Below are 12,698 nucleotides of genomic sequence, written 5' to 3' on the forward strand. Positions count from 1 at the left end.
GGGGGAACCTCTGTGTGTCACTATCACCTCACATCAGCTGTTGCACATCATCAAAACACCACTAGGAGGAGACGCTTGGAGCGGGGATGAAAACACATGAGCAATACATATTAAACAAACAGAGATGTCAACAGGTGCTGACAGACCGCTGCTGTAATACAGCGAAACTTGCAGGAACTTGAGTGTGTGTTTTCCATGTTTTTGTGAAAGCTCTATTGGTAAGCAGTGTTTTGGAGAGAAGCAGGGATGGTTGCATTTGCAGACACATGGCGCCCGTGCCTGACCTTTTCCATTCGTAAATTGAACCACCGTGATGTTGAATCACTATACCACTATAACACTGTGTGTGTTGATGAATTAATGTGTCTGAATCTGAATGTCTTTCTATTTATACAGACCTTTGCTATTTCTTTTAGATCTATTTCTGTTGTGTTTCAATCCACTTCTAACATGTGTTTTTCAGGAGATGTAGTGAACCAGTGCCATTCTCATGGCATGTTAACACATGTGTGCAAATATATGAATAGACAGGCAGAGAAACACACACACACACACACACACACACACACACACACACACACACACACACACACACACACACACATACACACAGATACATGTACACCGTCATCTTATTACATGGCTTACTTATAGTACAAACATGTGTAGCGGCTTATGTTCTCAAGCTTTGCTGTGAGGTCTACCAGCTACACACACATATACACACACACACACACACACACACGCGGTGGGTCTTGGGTATTAACCATAGCCTCCCAACCCCAGCTAGACCATCTCAGATCCTTATCTCACTCATTATAAGCTTGCTAATGAGAGCGGCCATTCCCACCGGTCCGCCTGTGTTTACAATGCCACTTGCTTAACGAGCATGTGTGTTCAATCAGATAAACCCACCAGAATGCTTTTCATTTACAACAGCTCCCAGGTAGCACCCTGTAAGCACTTTTTCCCCCTCATCCTATCCCACTAAGCCGAGGAGTGCCTCAGGGAATGCTAAGCGCATTTTGGCAGCCATAAAATAAAAGACATATTGTGTCTACCAATGACATGTCATTCCTCTGAGAGGGCACTGACTTGTTACCAGCCACTCTGTACATACTTAACTTTGTGGGTGTTCAAATAAGCACAGGCCTCATGTCTGCTAACACCACAAATGATGAATATGTGTCTTCCACTGCCTCCACTGGGCAGCACCCTGGAAGCTTAAATATACCCCTCAGCTCATTAATCTCCGCTTTCATCTTTCTGCGTCTCCAAAATCACTCTTTAGCATGGAGCCAGACGATTGCTCAGAGCAATCGTCTGGCTCCAAGCATGGTGCTGCATGTACAGCAGAACATAAACCCTACATGCGGATGTCTGGCGGGTACAGACGTAACAAACAACTGCGTTAACTTAACCGGACAATTTTGTTGAAATCTATCCGGCGGAAAAACATCCCTCATCTCATCCCTGTCTGAACCGCAATTTCAAGCAGCATGTTTGCTTGCATGCAGTATCACTATTAAAGTACAAGCATGCTGGTAGACAGGGCCTGCTTGGACATGATTTGTTGTACTTCTTGTGAAACATGCAAAGAAAATGATGGTTGATTTGAATTCTCCCATAATTGCAGTGATGTTGAGCATGTGGGGTTGTTAGTTTGAACAGTGGGCAGGACCTAAATGGAGAGAGTTTGGTTTCAGACAGATTAATGTCAGATTAATGTCGTTCTATAAACTGTCTTGCATAAATGAATGAAACGAGTAAGATTAATGCGCTGTCTAGCCCCCGCAGGGAAATTACAGTATATCGACATACTTTGTATTCATAGGATGTTCTTGTTAGGAGAACTATGGTTTGGATTTCGTTTGAAAGGAAAATTATCTGTATAAAATCTCAACTGGGGATAAAACTTGCCTATCTACTGTGAAGACTAATTTATAATACATTTGCATATACAAACGTACATTTTCACAAAGTGCTAAGAGGCAAGTAAAATCAGTGGTCTTCTATGCACTGTGTTGTCTGGAAACTGTGCGTACTGTGCCGGAGCACATTAGAGATCACCATCGTTGACCCTTAAACTCACACATGTATGTGTGCCACATGTATGGCACATATGTGAAAAGCACATGGACATGTAGACTCTTATTTTAAACAAGGATCCAAAACAATGTGTCTCCAGACAGTCATATTTTCCCACAATGTAGCATGCTAACCACTGAGTCTACATGAGTGTTTATGGATTAGTTGACAGCTGTCTAGATGCTTATTGACTCTCTACGATGATGGACCTTCTGGGACAAAACTGAAATCTCACTTTTGCTCTTGTAGTCTTCATATAGTAACTATCTGCAACCTTCTCCTGATATCATGTTTTTTCTTCAGATAACTTGATGACTGTTAAAATGGACAGGTTGATTAATTTATTTAGATAATTAAACTTTCACTGTACATTGATGACATAGTGATGTCTCACCCAGAGCAGGTACAGGAGAACCTGCATCTGCTTGGGAACAACTGCCAGAACCAGGCTGACAAAATACCAATGTTACAGTATAAACTTTTTTTTTTTTAAAAAGACAAAGACATCAGTTCAGTTTCAGCAGCATTACATACAACACTGTATATCTACATCTAGTAAAGTTCCTCAATACAAAAACAAATTTTTTATAACAATGAGGCATTGCACTGTAATAGTGGGATAAACTACACCATAACCAGAACCACACTTGCACCATGTATGGTGTTCCACTCAATAACCAAGGCTAAATTACATGGGAAAAGCATATAAAAAACCCAACTTTGGCTCTTTAAAGGAATAGTTTGACATTTTAGGAAATATGCTTGTTTCCTTTTTTGCTTAAAGTTGGATGAGAATATCAATACCATTCTCATGTCTGTATGTTAAGAATGGAGTTAAATCCAGAAGGCCATTAGCTTAGCTTAGCATTAAGACTGGAAGCAGGGTGAAATAGCTAAACTCCTCCAAACTTCAAAAGGATGCATACCAGTATCTCTAAAGCTCACTAACTACCATGTTTTTTTCTCGTTTGACTAACCTGTTCACAAACAGAAATGTAAATGTTGATATCTGTATTTTGAAGTTACCTACTATAACTGTAACTTTCTTGCAGAAGAACAGCAGGGCACAGTGATTTTTTTATGTTAAGCTAACCACTTCCTGGCTCCAGTACTGAATTAGATAAAAGTGGTATTCATCTTCTCAAGAAAGTGAATGAAAATATTTCCCAAAATGTTGAACTACTCCTTTAATTATAAAAATGTGCAAAAACACATCAACAAAAGTGCACGTAGCCATTAATACAAAATCTTCAAATCAATCTCACCCTGAGTCGCATCATTTTAAAGGTCGGATGTAACAAAAAGCAAAACCCCCAAAAAATCTTACTTGTACAAACACAAACTGATATTGGACCAGAACTTCTTTGTAAAGACATAAAAATAAATCGGAGTATCAAAAAAAAGCAGTAATGCGTATTTAAAACCCTGCAAATGAAAGCTAAGTTAAAATGCTACTAGTATGGGGCCTTTTTCTTATCTTTATTCAAGAGTGTGGTCTTTTAATTTGAGAGCATGATTTATTGATTTCATGTTCAGATTTTGTAATTTTTTCCCTCAGAACCATGACCTCGCACTTAATAGCCCCTGCTTTGCTTAGATTTGCTCTGCTTCTGCTCAAACTGTTTGTTTGCACTCTGCTCTGGTCTCTGTTTTTTTGTGAAACAACCCTGAATCCCCCAGCCAATTGAAGGCCAGATGTAGTGTTGACCAATGAAATGATTCATACCTCCTGGTCTTCTATTGGTTGGGGAATTTTGACAGGGTTGTTGCACAAAAAAAATCCCAAAAAAGTGAAGAAATCTGAGAGCAGACGTTTCACGAGCGCACAGAAGCAGCCCGAGCGCGAGGAGAAGGGCTAAAGCCGAAGCTGGAGCAGGAAATCTGTGCAAGCAACAATAAATCTGAGCGCAAGCATACAGTTTGAGCAGAAGCAGAGCAAATCTAAGCAAAGCAGGGGCTATTAAGTGCAAGGGCATGGTTTTAAGGGAAAGAATTACAAAATCTGAACGTGAAATCAATAAATCATGCTCTCAAATCGAAAGACTACGCTCTTGAATAAAGATAGGAAAAAAGCCCCATATACTCGACAGCCCTGGATTTCAGAATGAAAAAACAGAAGCAGTGTGAGAGACAGCTGTAGAGAGAGCAGACTAAAAGTGAGAAGAGACAGATCATTGCAGTGGGAATAGACTTTGAGAGAAGACGGATGGAGGCAGAAAGGTAAGATGTGTGGCTTGTAATGTGGCCTTGTAGCTGAGGTTTGGCCCTGTGTGTGTCCCCTCTGCCTGACCCTGCCTGCCATACTGAAAAGCCATTCAGAGCCTGTTTGGTAGAACAAATGTTGTACAGAGCGGAACATGCTTGGCTTGTCTGACGGTGTAAAATCACACTTTCAAAGCACCACTGCTTTCTCCATTAAAGTTTTCCATGGAAAACCAGCAGCCAAATTCCAGAATTCCCTGTCGAAGTGTCAAGCCGAGGCTGATTTAGAGCACGTATACAGTACGTATGTGTGCGTGTGTGTGTGTGTGTGAGAAGGAGAGACAGAGAAGGTAGAAGGGGAAAAATACAGAAGAGAACAGAGGAAAAGCTGCTGTTGTCCCGTTTTCCTAAACCACAGATTCAGAGTAACGAGCCAAGCAAGTGAGACAGAGCAAATCAAACAGCTAGAGAGGTAGGAAGAGAATGAAACGGCACATGGGTGTTTCAGGGTGGCCCACCACTGCAATGTAATTATCATCACTGCTTTTCAACGTAGCATTAACCTTGCACCGGCGTTTCAGCGGAGAGGGTTTCATCAGAACAGGATGCGCCTGGGACTTTCCACCTGAGCGGACCGAGAAAGGAGCAGAACTGTGCTACTACAGCACAATGCGGACATTGACTCACACCTCTGTCATAGCAGTGCAACGTGTGGGCATGTAGCATCAGGATTCATTAAACAGCTGAGACCTACAAGAAGTTACTGTACATTGTTTAGCGCAGGATGGATTTAGGTTAATAGGCGTCTCTGTCTTTGTGTACGGAAAAGAAGCTGACTCCATGCGGTTAATTTAATAAGTTTCCCCCGCAGTCATCATGTCTGTGGTTCATTGACAAATACCTGAGGCATGCTCTGATGATGTCAGAGTGTGTGTTGATATAGTTGCTATGGCGACAACTTCCCAGACATGAGGTGTGATGTCATTCTGATGACCTTGGGGTTTTATTTTGAAGATTTCATGAGCATCTGCACCAATCAACACAGCGCAGACAGTTAAAAAAGCATGAGTGGTGGTGAGGGGAAAGAGTCGACATACAGTACAGACTCTCAGTTTTTTTTCTCTTACGTTAATGCTAAGTGATAATTTATGACTAATCTCACAGACAAGAGGTCAATCAGCTGTCTGTCTTGGACCTGAACACTCACCTGCAGCTCCAATTCTCGTGTCACTTTTCTAACTTTACGATAGACCATCAAACTACCGAGCCAAGACTCATTTAGTTAGACGGAAATCTGCACATTTTTTCCACCCGCTTTACATTTTCCATTGTGATTGAGTGTGTGAGCGTTTGTGTGCCTGTGCGAACGAGTATGAGAGAGACATACAAATGGACAGAGAGAGAGAGAGAGAGAGGGAGAGAGAGAGAAAAGCAGACTCCTAACAAAAGCCACATGTTAAGCATGAGGCAGCCGTCCAACTACAGTCCGACACTCCGGTTCAGAGCGCTGTGGCTCTGGAAGACAGCGAATACATGCAGGGCCACTTTACACCTCTGCTGAAATGCATATAGTCTACCTGCTATATTCAATTACTTTGTGTGAAATGTGTGCATGGCTCAGTTTTATCTAATAAATCATATGAATGGGAGTGTATTGGACCCTCTTCAGCCCTCGTGAGACGTATTTTTATATCGGATTTTTTGGGAAAAGGTAAAAAAGGCCTGGGCAGCACATAAGACAGTTCAGTTGTGGTGATAAATTTCCATTTTTATATCTAACTGATGTCTTTGTAAAAGCTCTTATGGGTGAAGTTGGAGCTGTCTGCTCTAAGGCTCTGTTTTATGTGCACACACACATGCGGCAGGACATGTATAGCAGCACATAAACACAACTTTAACTTTCCCTTTGCACCCACTCTTGGTCTGTGTATGTTCCACTCTTGACTACCAGAAGCTCTGCCCGCAATTTCTCTTTCTTACACTCATGAATCACTCAAGTTACAACTTCAGTAACATCTGAGACACTGGTAATTTTGTGTTTGAGCGAACGAGCGCGTGATCCCCATCCTCTTTTCCCTGATGATAGAAACCTCCCCCTCCATCCCTCTGACATCTTTCCTGCCAACATTAAGATCCCTCTGTGCTTGATCCAGCTGACACAGATGGAACAAATGGTGAGCACAGCACAAAAGGAGACAGAAAGGCTAAGAGAACGAAGGAGATATATTTACAGAGATGAGTGGGTTACACACACACAAGGGTTATGAAATGGTGACAGTGACTCATGCACGCTTTCTTCCCTGGGCTTTCCCAAACTTTTTCAACGGCTTCACTATTCATAGTTCGCAGATGTGTCTCTTGTGAGTATTCAAGAACATTGGATTTTTTTTGTGTGTGTGAAAAAAACAGAACATTGAATTTAATTGTTTTACAGGGAATTTGGTGAAAGGACATTGAGAAGCTTTAGAGGAATCGTCAGTCTTACCTTTCGACCTGCTTGGCCAATCATTCCAACCGGGCCAATAATCCCTGTGTCTCCCTGGAACACAAAGCGAGAGTGAAATTTAAGAAATTTAAATGTCTGGTTGCACAAATCGTAGTTATAAATGTGCTAGGTGCATGCAAAGCAGGATGTCGTTATAAATTAATGTAGCATGTAAGAAAAGGAGGCATTTAATACCTTCTCTCCTTTAGGTGCTGGCCCAGGTGAGATGCCAGGGTCTCCTTTTCTCCCCTAATAGAAAGAGAAACACAAAGGACAACTTTGTATGAGTGAAAATTACCAGCGTCATTCAGCGATTTCAATCTGTGACAGCATTTGACTAACAATCACATTAACTAAAACATTTCACGGACCGACACGTTTCATTTGGACTGCACAAATTTGCCTCTATACATCACGTACTAGACAATAGGAGGCTGAAATTGATGAAAAACAACAAGATTGAGATATAAAATGACTGATAAATTGCAGTATAAAAACCAGTACAGATGTTTTTCTTAGCCGCATTGTGTGGGCCCCTCCAGCGTCACACACCAAGCTTCATTGTCAGCAGGTAACAATAACGGGGCTTCAGCACATCAAAGCTACGGATGGGAAATTACGCCGACTCCCTCTTTCACCACCGCGGGGACCCCTGCTATTTACAACTTTTTCTCATTTATTTAACGATGACAGAGCAAAGATCGGGGCGCACCCCTCGGCATCAAACACTTCAGAGTCATTCTCTCAACACACCTGACAGGTAGAAAGAGCCTGATCTGCACCGGTCTGCCTAGCATTTACTGAGGCATTCAGCACGGCAGAGTTTGCCTAGTAGAGTAGGTCTACGCACTTTTTATTGATGATCATTCCATTTGAGTCCCTTCAAGGCTCTTGAATCTGGCATGTTTGAGAAAAACTGACATTTTTTTTTATTATTATCTAAAGATGATTTTGTTTGGCGTTTATTTGCCTTTATTTGATGGTGAGAGAAGAAATACAGACAGGAAAAGCGGGAAAGAGTGAGGGCAACCGAACCGGGAATGTTGCAGTTATATGGAATGCGTCTTAAAGGGATTTTTTTATTTATTTATTTTTATTATTTTTTAATACGCAGAGAGTTTGATGAGAAGATTGATTCCACTTTCATGTCTGTACAGTAAATATGAAGATAGAGCCGTTAGCTTAGCCTAGCATAAAGACCGGAAACAGGGGAGAACAGTTAGCTTGGCTCTGTCCAAAGATAATAAAACCCCCCTACCAGCACCTCTAAAACTCAAGTGTAAGAATTAGGTGTATAATGGTGGGGAGAGAATTGTAAAAAATGAAGAATTTAACAGAAAAAAACAGAAGGAGTAATATAAATTACATCAGGGAGATATGGACAAGCACAGTCCGTATGGTTGACCCGGGGAGGTCAAGGCTCTGGTGATGGGGGAGGGCAGTATGACCGCATGCAGCTGCGCAGTTGTCATTTATGCAAGGCATTTTTATATGCACTTAAAATACAGGTATTGCTCCTCACTGTGTACCCTGAGTACACAGAGCCAGAGGTCAAGGGTGTTTGCTGAAGCATACATCAGCGCAGACAATTAGGTGAGGGATGCAGAGAATTTGTCTTGGGAAGGGTCATCTCCTGTTCATGCGTTAAAATTCGACAGTTTTATTTGGAGTTCTCACTTTCCGTCTCATAATGTCTTTCCCTGGATAAATCACTTGGGGTTCCCCTGGTGTCTTACTACCTTTTTCTCCCCTCTCTGCTTGGATTGCAGAACAAGCACACAGACTCACGTTCATTGTACACAGAAACAGCACATAAATGCATATAAACACACAAAGACATTTGAGAATATCTTATAAACACAAAGAGCAGATCTCCAAGAATCTCAAAAACCTAAACAAATTTTAAATAGAGAAATCCTAACATGTGTTTAAGTGATACAGCTCCTTATTTTTGTAACATAAACTGCCAAGTTTGGCTGCACTGCCATGAACTTTTTAGATGGCCCTGCAGATTCTGCATTCATAAAACTCTATTACCTATGTTGCTCTTTATTGATTCCAGCTCATATGGAAAAACTAAAAATGTAACACATCCTCATAGGACTGTCATTCCAGTTTGAAGCAAGAGAAGATCATAAATGTTTTATTAAAGGGAACATATTGTAGAAAGGGTTATTTTCATTTCTTTTTTGTTTATAAAGCAGGTCTACCTACTACATAAATACTGTGAAAGCATCATAACACTCAGTCCACAGAGAAATGCACACAGCCTGTATTCAGAAACTGTGCCAGCAGCGAGCCAGAAACCCGCAACTCCAACAGGACCCCCCTCCCCCCCGCCCCTACTGAAAGAAACAAAATATGTTTATTTATGTTTATTTACCTAATTTATGTGCACTTGTTCAATTCAGTGTGAGAGTCCCTACTGCTTTTTGCTGTCATTTACGGTTGCGCTAGTTTTTTTCTTCTCCTCTGCTCTCTGTGTGCTACAATCTGTTATCTGCGGTTGTCGAGCGTCATTCATAAAACAGTCAGCCAATCAGAAGAGAGGGGAATTGGACAGACACAAAACAACCCGTTTCAGGCTGAGTGAGGCATCCATGGCTTGTATAACTGGGTGCTTTTTGACCATAAAAACATGCAAATGTTTGTAAATAGACCACGAAAATGAAAATAATAAAATGGGAAAGGGGCATAATATGACCTCCTTAAATTATAGAGACAGGTAATGGTTCAAAGTGGAAAAGTCAACAAGGGTTTTGGGTTCTTGGCAAAAAAGTGAAAGGCTTACTTGTGATCAAGAGTTAGACTAAGAGTGTGCATGCGTAAGATACCTTGAGCCCGGGTGGACCAGGTCGGCCAGGATTTCCATGGGGACCAGGGGCGCCCTGTGGAAAAGCCAGAAAAGAGGAAAACATCATCAAACTGTGATTGAGATCTTAATCAGTCTTCATATTGGGATAGAGCTGATGCAGACTGCGGCTTTGCTACTGTTAGTGAGACCAGAGGGAGGATGGGGGCAAAGACTGTCTGGAGAACCTCAGAAGCCTTCATGCTACTTTAACCTACTTTCCTTCACATCAACTGTTTGTGTGTGTGTGAGTTGGGTGGTGAGGTATTTGGGTTTGGTGTTGGGGGGTAGAAGCTTACGGAAAATGGGGCTCTGTGGAGCTGTTTCGCCATATGGATGTGGTTTTCCTGCCCCCTGTTGCCTCACTCTCCAAACCCCCCCCCCGACACACACACACATATGCAACCCACGCAAACACACATTTGTCAAGCATCTTAATGAGTAACGCAGATCATCTCGTAGCACAACATTTTGAATTCCTCTGCTAGTGTGTGTTTCTGTCAGCGTCGGCTGTTGCTGAGGAAATGAACAAAACTGTGTCAGAAAACAAACAAAGTGAGATCTACAGTAGCAGCATATTGGTAATGTGAACCAACTCGGCCTGTCCAGCGGCCCCCATGGGAAGGTTTAGCCACAGCACTTTGGAAGCCAGAGAATGAATCTACATCAATTTTTCTTCACTTTAAACAGCAGCTGTCAGACAGAAGCACAGAGAAGTGTTGTTGTTGTCGGCCTACGTCTCCGCCACCCATCTATCGGTCTATCTGTCTGCCTTCTCTTCTTCTGAGTGACTTTTTCCTGTGAATCTCTGACCTCACTCCCGTGCCCCACCTGGTGTGGCACCCATGGGCCCCTCACTTTCCCTCTGTACTGGGTCAAGGGTCGAGCGAGTCAGAGAGGGCGGAAAAAGAGCCACAACTGCTTTAAGAGCCGGGTCAGCGGGTTTCACTGAGGTGAGTCAAAACAAATCAGGAAACCATTATGGTGGTGATCTGGTCTGCAGCATCAAAAAACAACATCTACAACATCCAGACAGGCAGCCGTCTATTATACCACAGAGAAAAAAAAAGGTAATCTAGGGCTTGAGCTACAGCTCAACAAAAAAGCCCTTTGAGCAAAGTTCAAAAACAGGCACATTGGTCGGGTGCAGACATGACAACATAAATGCCTTTTGCTGTAACTTCCTGTCAATGGGTGCTTTTATGACAGTCATGTCTGATTCACTTGGAGAGATTGTCAGAGACAGAACTTCTCATGAATGAACAGGACGTTACTAAGCATGTGTAAACGTGTTGTTATCTCTGATGTGACTCACAGAAAACTCAGGATTTCCACACAGACAAATGATACTTAAGGTTTTGTATATTTTTCTTGTTGTCAATTAATCTTATGTGACGAGCCAAACCAACAATGAATCGTACTTACAAGTATTGCGTGTGTATCCAAAGCCTGATATATCTTGTTCCTCTGTGCCGTAGACCTCTGTTGTCCAAACTATTAAATGTCAATGAGCTGCACTGTTGAACTAGATGACATGTTACTTCATTATAAAGAGTTTGGACATGGTAGTTTGTTTAGAAATGGCGTCAAAAACTAATAACAGCGATCACATTTTCATTCTCTGGAGATTAGTTCTGTGTACGGCAGACGCTGAGCATGTGCGGGAGTGCGGTTCTGTTTACAGTGCTTCATTCTTGACTTTGTACTATGTTGTTAATTTCTCAAAGAACTTCAGTACACAAAGAATGACCATAATCTTTGGTATGGCTCATTGACATTTTTTTTTAATAGTTTTTAGACAACAATGGAGGTCTACCTCACAAAGAAATATGATATATCAGGCTTTGGATACACAAACAATACTGGTTTGGCTCTGCACATGAGATTTGTTGACAATAAGAAGGATATAGAAAATCGCCAGCCATATCCTTTTAAAAAAGAAATCTAATAGTAGTAATGTAATGTAATTTGAAGACATGGTTTTCACAAAATCTGGAACATTCGGAAGTCTGATCTGTTTTTTATTTGCTGTGTTTTACATTTGTGATATTCTCATTCCAAGGAAGTTTTATTGATCTTGGCTCTTCTCCTCCCACACTCTCTTCCCCTTTCATTTTGTTTGCAGCTGGCGATCCCTCGAGAGTTAGTGTGTCCAGACAGTGCTAAGGGGCGCTGTTGTGCCCAAAATAAACTTAAACAAACTAGACATGTTTGAATTACATGCTTCAAAATTAACCCCGTGGTTTACCGCAGTTTGGGCAGTTTGGGCACGGGCTGGCACCGACATTTGGTACTGTGCTCTCTTGTCTCCATGTTTTGTCCCTCTCTCTCACAACAGGTGTCTAATTAGAGAAGGCGAGGGTGGGGTGCACACAAGCTGAGGGCTATCAAATGAAAAACCACCAACCTCTGAACAGTGATGCAGGACGTTACTGTGGTTCCTGTGGTAATAACGCTGCTAGCTTTGTCCATTTCATAGTGATTCTAAGTTGAGACAAAATGGTCAAAATCTAAACAAATGATAGCTCCTAATGTTTCATGTTACCGTAACTTTTGTGTTGCCTGTTCTGAGGTATATAAATATCTGTGCTTGAATCTACAAAATTTTATATCAGCACCATAAGTGCAACTTAAAACCAACCAGGAAATACTGTATATGTACTTAGTGGATCTTAAATCTGGATGCATGACATCGCTCCCAAGGTTACATTCCCACACATAATATTTTAGACGCAGCCTTTTAATGGGCTTTGCTGTAAACACAGTCTGAAATTCAACACTAGCTCGTAAAGATAGTTTTAATGTACAGTATATAAAGATAAAAGAGATTCTGTATGATGCTGTGCCAAATGAGAGCTGAAGGGTCAAAAACTGATTAACTAACATTAGATCAAGAGAGCAAGTAAAACCCTTGGACGTCTTCATAATTAAAGATCGCGGTTTGCACACACACAGTAGAAACTTGGCTTCTGAGGAATCAGGAAATCATTTCACTGTTCGTTAAAGTCGCAACAGCATGCCTTGCCGTTGCTGAGTGAAAAGAGCAGAATTTGCAGCCCGATGCCACATAAA

General features: G+C 41.7%; 1 protein-coding gene across 1 annotated transcript in view; it reads right to left on the reverse strand.

The window, feature by feature from the left end:
- Positions 1-12,698, reverse strand: part of col27a1a (collagen, type XXVII, alpha 1a) — a 77,226-nt gene that overhangs the window by 44,653 nt on the left and 19,875 nt on the right. Inside the window, exons 5-7 of the mRNA XM_044334086.1 lie at positions 9,610-9,663; positions 6,971-7,024; positions 6,776-6,829 (exon numbers count right to left, since the gene is read on the reverse strand). Coding sequence (XP_044190021.1) covers positions 6,776-6,829; positions 6,971-7,024; positions 9,610-9,663 — 162 coding nt within the window. The remainder of the gene's footprint in view (positions 1-6,775; positions 6,830-6,970; positions 7,025-9,609; positions 9,664-12,698) is intronic.

The sequence above is a fragment of the Thunnus albacares genome, chromosome 18 (assembly GCF_914725855.1).
Source record: "Thunnus albacares chromosome 18, fThuAlb1.1, whole genome shotgun sequence".
Lineage (NCBI taxonomy): Eukaryota > Metazoa > Chordata > Actinopteri > Scombriformes > Scombridae > Thunnus > Thunnus albacares.